The following is a 17,842-nucleotide window of genomic DNA, read 5'->3' as shown; positions in this document are numbered from 1 at the left end:
TGATAACGCTTCGGTCCTCGGGCCCGGAGAGTGACGGGAGGGGGCACCGGGAGTCACAGACTGGTTTGGGTTGGGAGGGACCACCTAGTCCAACCCCCTGCCCTGGGCAGGGACCCCTTCCACCAGCCCAGGGTGCTCCAAGACCGATCCAGCCTGGCCTTGAGCACTGCCAGGGAGGGGGCAGCCACAGCTTCTCTGGGTAACCTGGGCCAGTGTTTCACCACCCTCATGGGGAAGAATTTCTTCCTAATATCTAATCTAACTCTCCCCTCTTTCAGCTTGAAGCCATCACCCCTTGTCCCTTCACTCCAGGCCCTTGTAAAAAGTCCCTCTCCAGCTTTCTTTTAGGCCCCTCCAGGCACTGGCAGCTGCTCTAAGGTCTCCCTGCAGCCTTCTCCAGGCTGAACAGCCCCAGCTCTCCCAGCCTTTCCTCACAGCAGAGGGGTTCCAGCCCTCTGACCGGATCTGTAGCCCTCCTCCAGCCCCGCTCTGACAGGTCATGCAGTAGTGGCTGCATGTGGGGTAGGATGATTTAACAGGACACAAAATCATTTGGTCCAGCTTCGCGGGCGCTTCTAGGTGACTTTATATTAAAGAAGCCTTCGATGCGTACTGCTGCTGAGTGCAGCGCAGAGAGAGGGAACGAGAAGACCAGTTCATAACCATTTTTAATATTACGCATGGGAGAAGTTAGACATTAGCTTTCTACTGTTTTGTCACAGTCTGTAAATGATAATTTGGCACAGTTGCAAATTGGTAATACAGCAGAAACAGTTTCACAGTAAAACATTAAAATAATACAAATAACGACACCTAAAACCAGAGGAGTTCTCTCCCTCGACATACTCATTGCATGTGCGTGTCCTCTGTATGTGATAAAAAAAGACCTGGTAACGTGAAGCGTAAATCCAGCTGTCATAGAGAATAAAGTGACACTTGAAAAGTATCTTCCCTTTAAGTTTTCAAAAATATGTACTAAAGATTAGGCATGTAGTGTATCTAAAAATTACAGTGCTCACAGTAGCAGACCTTGTAATTTCGCAGGCATAACATGGAGGGGGAAAAAGGCATCAGGACTCACTGAAATCAGAATTATGCCACCTAATGCTCAAATCACATTTAAGCAATTATTACCAGACTTCAAAAATACCGATTTTGTTGAAAACAGGTTAAAAGAGTATTTGCAAAGTTTCATTTACAGTCTGTTCTCTAGACAATTTCAGGTAAATCAGTAGACTTCTGCTTGCAACCTTGTTAAACCGTATACCTACGTTTTTATCTCAAGTAGAAAGGGCTCCTCACACGTAACTCTAACCTAAGAGCTCAACTTACCCTTTCTTTTAAAAATGATTGCCTTTTTGAGGGCAGGAAGGAAGAAAGGTGAAAAATTTTAATTACAGTTTTTTCTGTTTTCTTACACTCCTCGCTGGTTAATCTGGAACCTGCGTTTTTTTTGCTGAATTTACTGTCCAGATGAACTGTTAATGGTTCTGTTAAAAAACAGACAGATTTGCTAATTAGAGAGAGGAGATCCACATACATCCCCCCGATACACAGATCTGGGCTTTGGTGAAGAACACACCGTGAGAGCCCGATGCTCACGAAAATCGAGATTCTCCCATAGGCTTGACTGCAAGTAGGTTCTGATTCCACTGCGCGAGGCACAGGCTTGACTTCATTAAATGTATTTACATGCTTTCTTGAATTGGGACTTCTGTTTTGTGATTGTCTGTCAGGCATAATTGTTACAAATCCCACGTAAGAAAAATCCCTTTTGAATTTAATCACCAATGCTGTAATTCTCAACTATGTGGAAGATGATGGGGAAGGAAGAAACTCTTAAAACTTTGCTTTTTTTTTTTTAACAGTGTCACAAACAATTATAAGGCCAAAATACACAATATTAAATAGAAAATCTAAAATTAAAGTTGCTGGTATTCAGTGAAAAAACAGAGGTATACAAAATATTTTTACAATCGTGCGTAAATGGGCAATAGTTTTCAAAAGGTGCTTCTCCATTTTCAGCTAGTGGTTCATTGTCCAAGTGATCTTCATGTATACATGTGTATATACATGTGTACACATGTAACTGTAATTGTGACCCATTAAAAAATGCAATGCATTCAATAGCTAGTGGTTCTTCAGAACTTGTTTTCTTTTTTGAACATTACATTTATTGTAACGGCAGTAATGTAGCAAAATAAGACTGTACCCAAAACAACTCATCATCTTCAGCTGATAAATCATTTTCACTGTTATAAATGAAAAGTGACTATTTTTCAGTTTACTTTGGATGCTGGCATATGAAAAGCACACTGTGCATTAGCTCAGACTTCAGAAATTTCAGGACTTCTCCTGGAGAAAACAAGATGCAAAACAGAAAAAAAATGGCAGCGCCAAGCATTTTTTCTCCTTCCACATCCTACTGGCAACTGATAAAAGCACACGAGGATAATGTAATTACACTGGACTTCACAAAAAGAACTTTAAAGTTACAAAACTAGAGAGGTTTTGGCTGAGCATTTCCCTGAGTCTTATCATATGCTAGACGTTATGTTCATAGAATCTGTTACAAAAGGCTTGATTAATAAAGGCTGTTGAGCTATATATGCAAAAGTTATGTACTTCTATTCCTAAAAAGCCTAAGCAAGAACTGCCGAGGAAGCAATCTGATTCTTCAGAATCTGGTATTTTTCCTAAGGAGAAAAGCAAACTTTACATACTTTTGAATTAAGATTTTTCATAATTTGAAATTACACCACCAGATTCACGCTTTGTGAACAAGTCTAATGGGGATATCTTTTGGGGCAAGACCGAAACAAAAAACTCTGGCACTGCTACAGCATTAAAAAAACTTTGGCTTTTATAATATTTTATGAGAAAACAGAAAGCACAACTGTGCATCAAAACTATATGATTTTGTATTTTCATCTGCTTACATTGTTTTCATCAGCACATCGGACTTTCTGTAAGTCTTTACTGTAAAGGTGTATTTTAGTAACAGTAATTAGTTAGCTGTAATGAGCTTTCCATATTCCTTAAATGTGAGAAGGCTATTAGCAAGGAGGCATCTTTGAAAAAGGTACATTCAACACCAGAGGAACTGATGTCCGTCCACTAAAAATTCACCATTCCAGCTCTACGGGGTACTCTCCAGTCAGACACGCCGTGCAGTGACCGATCTTTCCAGCACGCGACTTCTGGGTTTTAAGGCTGTTCTCATTCTCCTGCCTTGCTTTGATGCTTTCTTGCACGGACGATACCAGCCCTTCCACAGAAAGATAGACAACACTGTCTGCTCCTAGAAGAAATAAAGAATTCGTCAGTTAAAGCTGCAATATTGTACCAAATGCAGTGCTCTTTGGAAATGCAGTGGCATTATTGTGTGCATTATGGTGCCGCGTGGATCACCTTACCAAAAGAGAATGGATATGAAAAATTACCAGACCATAATAAGCCTTGCCTTTTGCAAATTCTTTGTGCCGGGAGAAGGCTCACTGAAACCCAGGCAGAAGGTTCTGAGCTGGGAACAAGTATGTCACACGTACTGCAAAACCAGAAAGTCCAGAGTGTGTGTTACGCGTCCCTAAACTCGCTGGAGTTACCCCGTACTTGAGGCCTGGAAGCAGATGTGTGCGTGGCTGGTGCTTCCAAACTGCGCGCCTGGGACCACAAACCCTGCTGAGACTTCACAGGATCACAGAATCATTAAGGTTGGAAAAGACCTCTGAGGTCATCAGGTCCAACCCTCAACCCACCACCACCACCACCCTGGAGGAGGAGAAGACCATCGTGGTAAAAAAAATTCAGTATGCAGCTCACGCAAATGTTCCAGCAGTAGGAAAGTTTGACAGCCTTTTCCCATCGTTAGTTTTCTGTCGTTTGCACTCATCATTTTGTGGGCAATACTTAAAAATGAGATGCTACAAACTTGAAATAGTTCGACGTGCCTTCACAATAATTTTAGGTAAAAGAATTCATTGCAATTTTAGTAAGTACTTAACACAGTAAATCCACGTTTACAGTTTTGTAACTGTAACCACAGCTTGTTAAATTTATTATATTATTACATATAATTTATTAAATAATTTTTATTTACTATATTAATATATAATAAAATATAAAATATAAATATATAAAATAGTTATATATTAATATAAATAAAATCAATCATTTTTTAAAACACTTTGCAGCACAATAGGCCATGTATCTCCTCACTCACAAGCCTTCGCATGACTTCTGTTGCTGATAGCCTTATGAAGAGCTCGTTATTTACCACATCACAAGCAACATAAGCTGTTGGTTCTTTTGTTCTGCTGCAAACATGACTCAGAGATTTGAGAATGTATTTAACATTCTTTGATTAGTTTCAAATGTCATTTCTTTCAAAGTGAAATATATAATGCAGTTAAAATTATTTACATAAATTGAGATTTGTAGAAAAATCAGTGGGTGCTTAAAAATGCCGAACATATTTTTATTAATATCTCATGAAAGTGAAATTACATTAGCTTTTCATTACAGGACAGATTTTCACCACATATTTTCTTCCTGGTATTTTGCCTACAGTGGCTCCTTCTTACAAAGAGTTTCCCAGAAGGAGCTCTAACTACTGGGAAGCTGTGTTGTCACACCTTATTTGTAACATGAGTATCACAGAATCACAGATGTTTGGGGTTGGAAAGGACCTCTGTGGGTCACCCAGCCCAACCCCCTGCCCAAGCAGGGTCACCCAGAGCAGGCTGCACAGGACCTTGGCCAGACGGGGCCTGAGTATCTCCAGAGAAGGAGACTCCACAGCCCCTCTGGGCAGCCTGGGCCAGGGCTCCGTCACCCTCAGAGTGAAGAAGTTCTTCCTCATGTTCAGATATTATGTGATTATTCTAATGCTTTCTATTGTTTGGAGAAATACAATTCACTAACTGTATTAACAAAGTGTGTAACTAAATTGGTTCGATCCGTATGGTACTCCCGATGCAGAAATTTAGTGTATCAGCCTTACGATTTTTTTGTCAGTTTTTCCACTGTTGCCTTGATGTGTTGTCCTTTATTTTCATGTAGACAATAAAATACCTACCTACAGGTCAAATCTCTCTCAATAAAAGAAAACAAAGAGAAAGAAAACAAAAGGAAAAAAGAAAAAGCATTTACCTATGTAGTTTGCAAGGTCGTGAAATTCAGGTCTGTTGGCAATGAGTTCTTCTTTAGTTGGAATGTTTATTCCCATGTAACAAGGAAATCTGATGGGAGGTGAAGCCACGCGGATATGCACCTGAATAAAAATACAGTTTCAAACCAGACAGCTGTGAGGTGAAGGCCAGCAGCTCCTAACACAACCGCAAAGACCCGGTTCTGCAAAATAATCCTGAAGAACAGAACCCAGCTCTACACAGAAGTCGTAAAGGTTAAAAGTAAGATAAAGTTTTTTCAGATGCCAACATAGCAGGAGAGAGAAAGACAGTTTTAGAATCTATTTTTACAGTATTTCCTGATGTTATTAAAAGTTCTATCCTGATTTTGCTTTTCTTCTGCGGTGCTCAATCCTTGACGAAGATGTTTCAGTTTACAAAGTCAAACATTCTGCAGAACATTTCTGCTCCAGTGACAGACTTGCACACTCTGTTTCAATTTAAAAAAATCTTAATCAGTTAAAAAATTCGTGCTCTGGCGACTTACGGCACGTGCCCGTTTACTGCAGCGTGTGGTTGTACTTAATGCAGTACCACAAGTCACACGTACGTCAGGAATACACCACCAGTGCTGGATTTTCTGATCTTTTCTAATCTGTTCTCCATTCTTTATTTGCCAGATAGTGCTTTATAAATGGAGACCTGTTCCTCTCCCCTGAATCTCCCGAAAATTACAGCCCCGCAAAAGACACTTCTCAACCTGTCTTCACAACAGACACATTGTTTTTTTGCACATTTTCTCTTTCAAATGAGGAAAGAATGCATAGTACAAATGAGGAGCGTGCTTTACCCTTCCACCAGTCTCTTACTTACATCTGTATTCTGCTGACTGGAAAGTAACTCACCTCTTTGGCTCCCGATTCTCTCAGCAGTTTTATTATGGGTGAAATGGTATTGCCCCTCACAATGGAATCGTCAATGATAACAACGCGCTTGCCTTTAAAATTATCAGACAGAACGCCAAACTTCTTCGCAACACCAAGTTGCCGTAACCTCATATTTGGCTGGATAAACGTTCTTCCTACGTATCGATTTTTACAGAGGACTTCAATGTATGGCAGTCCGCACTGTAAGAGGAGACAATTACAATGAATTAGTATCTATAAAACTGGTTATTCTCACTGTTTTTTAAAGCAACTTTAGTAGGACTTCACAGTAACCAAAGAACTTTGAAATACCTTAATATAGTGGAAGAACGACAGAAAAAATAAGTGCAGATGACTCAATAGGAGTGCTCATTGTACTCAAGATATAAAGCTTGACCAATGCGATCCTGTAACGGCCCGTACCGTAATTCCCCATTATAAGAAGAACTAATATGCTTGGAGAAATAAAAAAAAAAGGCAAGTTAACATCTACCTTTTGAGCGTAACCGAGAGCTGCTGGGGTTGCAGACTCCGGGACAGTGCTGACCAGGTCTGCTTCCACGGGTGCTTCAATAGCAAGCTGCTGCCCGCATCGTCTCCTGACGGAATACACCATCTGACCTACGAGCAGCAAAAAGCGTTTTTTCTGGCGTGCATAACTCAGATTTCCTCTCAGTTCGCTGTACGAGTTTCTGTGGTAAGTTGCAGGCACAGGAGTCACTGAGAAAAGCTCCAGAACTGATCAGCAGTCACTCTCAGAAGGTCATTTTTTATTTCCTTCCATAATGTCGTATTCTTACATTCCCACTCGCATCACTACAGAGAATGAAAATCCAGTTTGCCCTGGTCGGGTAACTAAAGGTCCTGTGGGTGTCACAAAACCTATTTACAGGAGGAAAGGAGCAGAACTTACGCCTGCCTGCTCACAGCGTGCATATTCTACCTGTGGGCTGGTTTCTCCAGCAGACAAAGTTTGTGCAATCCTGCTGCCTGCCTCTGCCCACTAATTAACAATTGAATCAGTTGGCAAAATTCACCCCAAATTTAGAAAGGGGATAAGAGGCCTCAGAAGCTTTTATGGTTCTAAAAAATCTGCAACATGGGAGGGCACTGGAGGTGTTGTGGTGAGATGAGGCACAGCAAAGGGTACAGCGGCAGCACGAAGGAACGCAGGAAGTGAGGGTGTTGGAAGGGTAAGAGGATCATGAAAAAAAAAAGGATGCGGGGTGAAACTGGCTTTAGAAGGGTGGGGAACTGTAGAGGATCAACAAATGGCACGGCCACAGACAGCGAAGAAGAGCGTGTTTGTTAGGTGTGAGAGTCCTGGCTAATATCGTGTCACTGAGACAGTTTTTGAGGGCTTTCACTGAAATAACAATAAAAGCATTAGACAGACAACCCCAAGATTTTAGCAGGCCTGTTGTGACAGGACAAGGAGCAATGGCTTTAAACTAAGGGAGGGGAGATTTAGCCTGGATATAAGGAAGAAATTTTTTACCATGAGGGTGGTGAAACCCTGGCACGGGTTTCCCAGAGAGGTGGGAGATGTCCCATCCCTGGAAACATTCCAGGCCAGGTTGGACAGGGCTCTGAGCAACCTGGTCTGGGTGGACATGGCCCTGCTCACTGCAGCGGGCTGGGCTAGAGGACCTCTGAAGGTCCCTTCCAACCCAAAGCATTCTATGATTCCATGACTCTATGAAGATAATGCATAGAGTTACAAGTTATGTTAAAAGTGTCTTCCTGAAAAACCTTTTCTTGCAAAGAAAACATCAAGATAAAGTTGTTTTGCAGAACCTGTTTCGTAAGTCTAATTTTTAAGAAGTTTTTCAAGAAAGTAAAGTTCCTTTCTTAAGTATTTCACTTTTAAGTATTTCCTCTACCTTCATCACGTTTGTGGCTCTTTTCATCCCTTCCATAGGACAACGCAGGCAGCCAGAATGAGGCTGTATGCTCGGCCAGGAACAAGAAGGTGATGTTAGATGCTCCTCCTGGCGACTTTTATCTCCTGAAGAACTGTGCCACCCCCTTCTGTCCCAGCCCTGCTCTGCAAGCGCACATTGATTGAGTCCCAGCTCCTTTCCAGAGCCATTCCTCTCCGGGATAACATCTCCTGCTATTTTGGGAGGAGCTTTGTACGTTACATCTTCTTACCTTCAAAAATACTGTCTGGTCTTGCAAAATAAACATATTCAAAGATGCAGAATGCTGACGGATCTCCTTCAGGTCTTGGTACAACATCCAGCGTCTGGACATCGTATCTGGATATTTTCACAATCTCTCCAGGAAGGACCTCACGGTAGTACCTCGAAAGAGAAGTACACAGCATTTAGAAATGTCCTGAACCTGGATGGTAGTTCTGAAATATAAAAAAGGTTCAACGGACAGGAAAAAATGCTTTTGAACATCCTAACAGGACAATGTGCTTCTATCTTAGGATTTGACCTGGAGTGTTTTAAGACCAACACGCTAAGACAGGTGACCCCTAGCAAAACAGTCTCAATTAATACCCCAAAGCAGTAAATTAATACTTAGTACCAGAGAATCATGATTTCTGCCTGTATGTGAGACGTAGAGTACTCTGTCTAGTACAGGCTTAATTGAGATTAAATATATTGTAATAATTTAGTCCTGGATCAATACTAGAGGACTTTTCTATGAAAGCTAATAACTATTATAAGGCAATATAAAAAACATAATCAAGAATAAAGATGGTAGCCAAAAAAATCCTACCCCACAAGCCAGTATCTAGAGAAATATGTGTCTAGTGGTGACAGGCAGCTACCCCCGAATGCCATAAAGCTGACTGGAAATGATCAAAAGAAATACGGAGTAGTTTAGGTTTATTATGTTACAGTGTTTAACGTTATTAAACATTTTTCTGGATCCTTTAGCGAGTCCTCGGGTGGCTATTCTAACAACTCCCATCTAAATCTGTCCCAAAATATCGAAATATTCTGGAGACACAAATCAGAGGTGAGCAGACCAGTGATTGCTCGCTGGTCAGACACCAGCATTAGCAGGCAGCAGCAATGGCTACAGCACAAGTTTAGACAAAATTGCTTTTTTAAAAGCCCGCAAACTTCAGCTGATAGTCCTACATGATAAGCACTTCTCTTAACAGAGATTCTGAAGAAGCTGCAGAAAATGGTTGTTCTCATCCGTATGTAGAATAAATTGTCTCAAGAAAGCCCCTGTTACCAACAGCTTATAGTTCCTACAGAGACAGGGTAGAAGTTACAGCAAAAGAACACAGAACACCACACCTGCAGTAAACCACTGCAGAACGGAGTAACAGACCTCTGAAGCGCAGTCACCTTGCTGCCTGATTTTACATTATGTTTCTTTTTATTTGGTAGTTGTGTTCTTAATGCAATTTTTCAGTTTTTTATTTGAAGAGGATCCAACTTTACTTATTAGCCTAGTCCCCAGACACACATTTTTGTAATGTCCAATTAGGAAATTAAATATGCTTCCTCATAATCTTTCTTACTTTAATTATGTTTTAGTTCACAATCGCCTTCCAGTCCAGACTTCTAAAGATCAATCTGCGGTCTCCTGAACAGCCTCTTACCCTTCTCATTTCGTCCAGTACCACACCTTTCTTTTCAGAGTATCTCAGCTGGAGGGGTAACGCGAATGTCACCTCACGTTTTGGCTCTGATGGCTGTTGGCCAGCGTGGAAATAGTTTCATTTTTTTCAAACAAGGAGACTGGCTCGTCAGCGAGCGTACGCTACAGCTCAGGTTAGTCCAGCCTGGGAGCTACCAAGGTAACCTTTCTGGAGTTGAAGAGTTAGTTTGTAACACACCGATTCTGCTGCAAATGAGGCTAAATTCCAAAGTTATATGGATTAACCAGGTTTAATGCAACAAGTAAGAGGCATTTGCTTTACAACAGTAAAGTCGTTTTTAGTGTTACTTTCTGAACATGTAATTCTTCTTTTACATTTATCTGTTCAAGAAAATAAACTGGCAAGAAACAGGACTGGCAAAAAACCCCCTCCAAACAGTCCAACAAACTAATCCTTGATGTCTTTCGCGTTACTATAGATTATGACATTTGGCAATTTGAGGTTTAATGTTTAATCGCTGCCTGAGGAGAGCTTTGAGATAAAGTGAGAATCGAGGCACTTACTCTGCACCGATAGACAAAAAGCTACAGGATTCAGAAGAGACTACCCATCCTTCTGTTTCACTGTTATCTTTTCCTGAAATGAAAGATTTCAGTTAGACTCCACAATTCTCGTTACCATTACACCCCCAAATCCTACTTCTACTGCAGTATCTGGCTGCTATGGTTGAGGTTGCCAAGCACACAATTTAAGACTGTTGCAATTTCCAATGAAAAGGTATAGCATTCCAGAGTTTCTGTGGTATTATTTAAAAAAACCCCCACAATGTAAACATCATAAACCTGTTCTAGGCAGCAGTGGGAGTAACAGCATCATATTCACAGCTGATGAAGCGCGACCTTTGTTATCTCTGCAAACTTTTCCAATTCTAGTTCAGCGACTTCAGATGTACACAATTACTTTTGTTCACTCGAGGAGCTCCTTACTTTTCCTATGCTAAATGTGTTGATAGATAGATCCTTTTGCTTACAACATGTGCTGGACTGAACTCCAATAAGGAGAGTTTTCAGACAGGCACAGGAAAGATCGAATTGTGTAACATAGGGTAGGAATGTCTGTATGCTTTAAAAAGTCTTGCTGATTTTTCTTGTGGTTAGAATTACCAAGTTTTGTGAAGATACAGAAGCATTTACTACTTTTCCCTTGAATTATTTTATTTTTATACAAATGAACAGGTTTTAATCTCACTTCATGGAACATGTTGATTTGCAGGTTACACAGGAACACAAAGAATTTTTCCCATAAACTGACTGTGTAGTGTTCCATTACCATACTACGTGTGACTGGGAGTGCTTTCCTGTTCAGGTGATGAGATGTTCGTTACATTTTCACCCATACTCTGTTGCAGCTGGGCTGCCTGATTCTGACACTGTCATCGGGTGACCAGGATTCCCTTTTGCTGGGAACAGAAAACATGTTTGCAGACTTCCTACAAATTATTTTTTCCTTGCCAACTTTTTTTTGTTTTGAATTTTCAACACTGACTTTTGCATCACATATTCCTACTTAAACCTCAGTAAGTGCAGTTTTAATTACTTATATCAGTGATTTCAGGCACAAACTATATATACATATATATACATGTATATGTATATGAATATATATGTATGGTTTACCTTTTCCATTCATGTCCCCTACTGGAATAAGGCGACCAATGCAGAGTGGGCGATTCCCATACGGATCACGTACTGCATAGATTATGTCTTTATGCATAATTAGCAATGAATATGAAGTTGGAGTTTCATTCATTAAATTTTTTATTCTGAAATGAGACATAGGTGAACATAATTGTGTGTCACACAAGCAGCTGCGCGCATTTACAGCTGCGTATCACGCTGAGATTAGATTGCCGGTCGTGATTCCGAAACCCATCCTCCTCACCTTGCTACCCAGTCGGCTGTATCGTCATTTTCTAGAGGAGGTGTGAAAGCCAGCAGCTGGGTGATCAGTTCACTGTCAGAACTGGTCGACAGTCCCACACCGTGCCGCATGAGCTTTCAAGACGCAGAACAAAAAGTGTTACCAACATCATCTAAAAAAAGTCCCACATAACACCGCTCAGATTTTAATCTGACACCACCTTCGTGCAATGAACAAATGTTTTACAACACGTCAGTGCTTCAGGTGATCAGATCATAACGATGTCAAATTTCTTCCAACAAACCAAATATGTAAAAAGAGCTGGTACGATCATCTATGCCTGGCACTACATTTCTCCCTTTGCATCTCATTCCTTTGCTCCACCAAAATTAATACCACCAATATTCAGGGCATAAATTCATGTTTGGGCCACTTAATCAGCTTGCTCTGGGAAGAGCGGTAAAATATACAAGGGAGAATATGAAATTACCTATCGCAGACATAGAAAAAGATGTCAGGGCAGGATGGTGGTTTGGGCACAGAGCAACAACATCAAAAAGAGGTGTGAAGGGAAGAAGAGTGGGATTAAAAAACTGAAATCCCCCAACTTCAAGTTTGCCAGACCTGGCCAGTCAAATTGCTCCGTCTTGGTGCATTTGTGCTTCTCGGGGAGAAGCGAATCTGCAGCGTATCTAGCCAACTACTACAATCCATTCAGTGCTGTGTGCATTATGGTTCCCAGTTTTTATCTTTAGAAATCATTTTACATCTCGTGTAACTCTGATTCTCCACTCTCCGTCTACATTTCCTCCCCACTGTTTTTTTCTCCATCCGTTCATACGCTCGTGGCTCTGATTAAAGACGGGCCGGGTTCCTTTGCGCACGCCATGCACTTGTCTTGCTTCAATGCTAGAGCATGTCCTCTCACTTTTGGATGGAATATATCAGAGGACAGATTTCACAATGAAACATCTGTTAAATTTTAATTGGGTTCTTTAACACATACCCGTCTAGCCAAACAGCATAAAATTGGGCATTTGTTGGTTTATGTCCTGACAGTGCTCGCTATTAATTTTGCAAGCCAGAAATACAAATAAAGACAATATTCCAAACCAGACATTTCATATGACAATCACCTCACCTTACTATGCCTCTCCTAACTCTAAGCGTACGATTTGCTGCTTCTATCAGCCACCACAAAGGAGCAGAGCTTCCAGCCAAGCCACCTTTTGTAACGGCTGAGTTAGTTTTCTCACTTGATCAACTGGAATGTGACCATCAGTCTGGAGGATTGGCACGTTATCCCCTGTGACAGTTACAAACGCCTCCCCTACCCAGGGTTTTTTTCCCCCAAAATTATCTATTTTGATTATGGAGCTCTTTCATGACCCCAAGCAGTTTGGTATGAAGGAAAAGTCATAGCAAACTCATTGCTCATTGCTGCCTCAGAAAGAAACGGTGCCGGAGCCTCCCGAAGGAGATGCTGACCTTCCTCCTGAGCCGCACAGCGTTCGTTAGCTCCCCGTTGTGTGCCACGGCGATCTTCCCGTGCAGAGTCTCCACCACAAAAGGCTGGCAGTTCTGCAGCTCAGAAATCCCCGAGGTGGAGTACCTCGTGTGCCCAATGCCGAGGTTTGAAACGTACAGCTTCTTCAGGCTGTCTGCGTTGAAGACGTGATTTATAAGACCCATTCCCTTTGGGAGAAAAAGAGAAAAAAAAGTTCTGTTTGGTTTTCTTCTCCTGGCAAATTCCTCATTTCTCCTTGTGTTTATTTTTGGTACAGCATTAATATAAGCAACTTTAAAAGAAAGGCGAATAACCTGAAAGAGATGGGCAAGAACGAAGCTGAGTCGGGGTCACAGTGATATGTAAGATTCCATTAGTTCCGATTTTAAATAAAGCAATATCCATTTTTGTGCTGAGGATTTTCATGCAACAGCCTATTCCCTGACTAAAAATACATCTTCTGAAAACCACTACCAAACTGTTGCGTGGTTTAAAAACACCAGAAAAAAGGACTGCCAGAAGACAGGCAAAGAAAAAAGAAGTTGCAAGAAGGAAATTCTATGTAGAGAATACCTTTTACAGGTTAGCAGTATATTGGATTTGCTTTTATACTGGGTCCGTGATAATGTTTATCAGATTCCTTTGTCATTCTTGCCAACGCCAGAGGGAAAGGTTTTTACAAGAAGTTTTACTGTTTACTTAAAACAAACTTTTCATATAGCCAGGTTGCCTTCTATCTAAAGCAGAAATGCATCAAAACTTTTAGTCAGCTTTCAGGAGCTTCTTTTGGCTCCAAGCACTGTGTGGAGAGAATTCAGAAGTGAGAACAGTCTGAAAAAACTGCACAGAGAGTAGAAGTTGAGACTGGATTCCGGGCCCTCCTACAAACTTCTGCTTCTTCTGCTGCCTGTGGAAAATATTTACATCCTTCTAAGCCTACTGCGCATGGGAATTGTGATGTACGTGACATCCCATGTGCTACTGCTCCTCTAGGATCTCCGAAGATACACGGCAGAGGTCTGAAGCTGTGAGTGGTTCCTAACTGATGCTGTACGTACAACAAGAGGCAAGGAGGAAGGGAGGAAAGTGGTTGAACGGTTTCCAGAGCTCAACCAAAAAAGCTTAAAGAAAGCTCAGCATTCGGGTATTTTCTGCTGTGACTGCTATAGAGTCGGAATACCAAGAGGCTGTGATTGGGCACATGGTTTTAGCATACTTACTATCCCATTAAAAAGTTACTGCCTCAAATGGTCAAACCGGTATAGGTTTGCTTTAATGGCTCAGCAAACTTTCCGCCACATCAGTTACCATCTGTTGTCTCACAGATGACACAAAGGTGGTCCAAAGTCTGTGTCGCGTGCTCTTATACGCACAGAAATGCAACCCCGCACTCCTGTGTCACTGAGGCCAACATCAGCCCGACAGGAGATGTGGCAGTTCACAGGTCCAGTGCTAACGGATGTGGCCGAGCTGAGCTCTGCAATAGCTTCAACAAGCAATGTTGTTTTAAACCAGATTCGGTTACACAAGCAGAGTCTTTTAATTGCAGCTTGAAATATTCCTCTGATTTAGATGGCGCTGGCGTGGGATGGCAAATGTGGATTACACTAGTATAAAAAATTCCCAGTGAAGACAGTCTGTGTCGGTGTCATACAAGGCCTTATACACACCGGAACACGATAACGGTCTGATAAATAGCTACTTTAATATATTATTCTGCATATCCAAGTGTGAAACAATCAGACAAAGTCTTTCTCCTACTGGCATCTCTATGCCTGTACAAGAGATTGAAGTGTTTCCACATCCTGAGCTAACAGAGCTAGACACTAACGTTTTGTTATACAAATCTAGCTGAAAGGCTCCAGCAGACAAATCTGGACAAGTCCTTCTGGGTGATTTTAAAGCAAAGGATTAACAGCTTTTGTCAAGGGGTATTAATCCGTGGTCAGAGGTTGGCAGCAAGCAGAAGGGAACACATCCCCAGGCCTCAGGTGTTCCAGTTCACACTCCAGCGGACGTATTGCCTTAAACTGTTGGCAAAGGTGAGCACATCGATGGCAGCGAGAAGCAGGCACCTTTTCCATTTGGTTGTCTCTGTTAGGAAGAGGAGTCAGCCGGGGTTCGGAGGACAAACAGGTACAGTAGCACCTTAACTGCTGACATTTTTATGGACTGGTTGACAAGTCAGAGTCCTAAACGTACTTTTACCAGCGTAACAAACCCGAATGTTTGTTACATTAGCACCACTTCCAGGATTAAACCTGTCATACAAATTCTGTATTACACTGTGCTTGTGACAGTTCTTAAAAGTGTTGTAGCTGGAAAACGTATTTCAAGGATAAAAGAAACCATCACATGCTCTGTGACTCTTAAAATATCAAAGCTGGTATGATCAGACAGTCGATTAAACTCTTAGCATGACAGGTAAGCACTGCGGCTCAGTAACACAGAGGAAGTTCGCTCTGAGAAGCACTTTTTTACTGAGGATTTATAGAGCAGCCCACTTCAAATGAAGCTGGACTTCCTGTAAACCTAAAGGAAAGCTGAAGCCCAAGCAGGAGCGGGAATGAAGACCAGATAACACGGTGCAGAAATTGAGAGAAGCTGCATTTCAAAGCGTGCGTATGTGTGAATCGGGCTGTAAGTAACAGACGGGAGAGGGGGGAAATGCCTGAAGAGGCGACAAACACGCTGCCTGAAGAGACAACGTTCTGCATGAGGCACTGAGCAGTCAGGCATAGATGCACACGCCGCTGCAGCAAAGCGGTGCTTATTCCTGGACTGATTTGAGCAGCCTAATTAATCTTCCTCAGAGACCTCTGAACATGTAGACAAACTGCTTTCTGATTGCAGTCAGAGAACATATTCGCATCAAGCACTGCCCCGTGGTTATTTTGCTGATGTAGTTTTATTTCCAATCCTCTCCTCTTCCATCATGGAACAGGCCAATGATTATTTTTTTCCTGATCTCTGTTCAATACAGCATAATACTTCCAAGGCTACGGCCATTTAAGGTCTTTTAACATCCCCTGGGATCCTCTCAGCTCGAGAAAGACTGTGTGACCTTCTTAGGCCTCCATTCAGTCTTTTACTCTGTTTATTTTTACCTACGAGTGAAGTAAAGTAGCTGCCGCTTCCCTGAGTCTCACTAAGAATCAGTCACCCGTTTGCTTGTGCGTAGCCTGTAACCGTATTTCTTTTCTCTTGATCTCAGGTTGCGCCGGTGCTCTCCCAGACCTCCAGAGTTAACAGCTCAGCTTCGCAGGGCGACTTTGTAAGTAGCCTGCTCTGGATACCTCTGTGGGTCTGCACGGATACACCCAGCAGGGTAACGTTGGTATATTTGATTTAAACATGCACTTAAGACAGAAATTGCACAGGTACCAGAATTAGATACTACTATCTCTCCTACGAGGGGAGGCTGAGGGAGCTGGGCTTGTTCAACCTAAAGAAGAGAAGGCTGAGAGGGGACCTAATATATGCTTACAAGTATCTGCAGGGTGGGTGTCAGGAGGATGGGGCCAGACTCTTTTCAGTGGTGCCCAGCGACAGGACGAGGGGCAATGGGCACAAACTGAAGCAGAGGAAGTTCCATCTGAACGTGAGGAAGAACTTCTTCCCTCTGAGGGTGACGGAGCCCTGGCACAGGCTGCCCAGGGAGGTTGTGGAGTCTCCTTCTCTGGAGATATTCAAGACCCGCCTGGACAAGGTCCTCTACAGCCTGCTGTAGGTGACCCTGCTTCGGCAGGGGGGTTGGACTGGGTGACCCACAGAGGTCCCTTCCAACCCCGAACATTCTGTGATTCATTCTGTGATTCTGTGATCACTGACAAAACCAAAACAGTCCATCAAAACATGTTACTGTCCCTCTAATTATTCTGTTTCCTAGCTGAAACAAACTCCCGTGCATCTCAGTTAGGCATCTCCAAAACATTCCTTTACGTTTTACCTTGTGCACTTTGAATGCCTGGGATGACTCTCCATCGCTTGTCACAATTCCAGCACTCTCCTGGCCCCTATGGACAAAATATAATTAACATGGAACACTGAAACACTTAGAATATGAAATGCTTTAACATACAATGCATTGCTGGTTTTTCATCTATTCTTTACAACATGAAACGTTAATGTAGGTTTATTTGTTGGTTTATTTTACAGGCTTGTAATTACAGCTGGTTTCTTGCCCGTGTTCTGCTTTATTTCCCAACAGTCACATAAGGTTCGTGCCTAAGCCCGCTGAATTCCGTGGGAATCTGTCCACTAATAAGCGCTGGCTCAGGCTCTTACTGCAGGCCTGCTTCAGCGTGGGCACAGAATCACAGCAGATGCTTAATCCGAAAAGCCACTTTGCAGCGATACTAGCCTAGGCTGTAGTAGTAGGCTCTACACTGCTACTCCGGCGCTGCTCTGGGGGGGAGCATTAACAAACTGATGGGCTTGTCTCTTCCACCTATGCAGAAGCTTTTGCGTTCTTGCACTTAATAAGCAGACAAACTAGCAGTTACACCTTTAAAAAAGCTATAGGGACCCTCTGATAAGGGCACATCAAGCTCTCCCAGCCCCGACGCCCCGCTCGCAGCCCCGCTCAGCCCTCGGCCACCGAGCCGGTACGTCGTGCAGGCTGGATTTTCTGTGGGCAGCTCTGCTGGCTGCTCCACCTTCCTCTCAAAGGCCTCCTGCGGTACGGCCGAGCGTTCCCTCGAACCCAACTGCTGCTGTGTACCCGCCACGGCTGCAACACGCACAGGGACTTCGGTAAGCTCCCAGGCCATGCTCATACGTAATA

At 42.5% G+C, this 17,842-nt stretch overlaps 1 protein-coding gene across 1 annotated transcript in view; it reads right to left on the bottom strand.

Annotated features, from left to right (window-relative positions):
- Positions 1-650: 650 nt before the first annotated feature.
- The window catches only part of PPAT (phosphoribosyl pyrophosphate amidotransferase), a 49,784-nt gene continuing 32,592 nt past the window's right edge, over positions 651-17,842 (bottom strand). Inside the window, exons 2-11 of the mRNA XM_075421930.1 lie at positions 17,006-17,072; positions 13,038-13,244; positions 11,571-11,683; positions 11,306-11,451; positions 10,193-10,265; positions 8,210-8,361; positions 6,549-6,676; positions 6,035-6,256; positions 5,152-5,272; positions 651-3,301 (exon numbers count right to left, since the gene is read on the bottom strand). Coding sequence (XP_075278045.1) covers positions 3,126-3,301; positions 5,152-5,272; positions 6,035-6,256; positions 6,549-6,676; positions 8,210-8,361; positions 10,193-10,265; positions 11,306-11,451; positions 11,571-11,683; positions 13,038-13,244; positions 17,006-17,072 — 1,405 coding nt within the window. The 3' untranslated portion in view covers positions 651-3,125. The remainder of the gene's footprint in view (positions 3,302-5,151; positions 5,273-6,034; positions 6,257-6,548; positions 6,677-8,209; positions 8,362-10,192; positions 10,266-11,305; positions 11,452-11,570; positions 11,684-13,037; positions 13,245-17,005; positions 17,073-17,842) is intronic.

This window comes from Opisthocomus hoazin, chromosome 5 (assembly GCF_030867145.1).
Source record: "Opisthocomus hoazin isolate bOpiHoa1 chromosome 5, bOpiHoa1.hap1, whole genome shotgun sequence".
Classification (NCBI taxonomy): domain Eukaryota; kingdom Metazoa; phylum Chordata; class Aves; order Opisthocomiformes; family Opisthocomidae; genus Opisthocomus; species Opisthocomus hoazin.
This window is presented reverse-complemented; position numbering and strand designations above follow the sequence as displayed.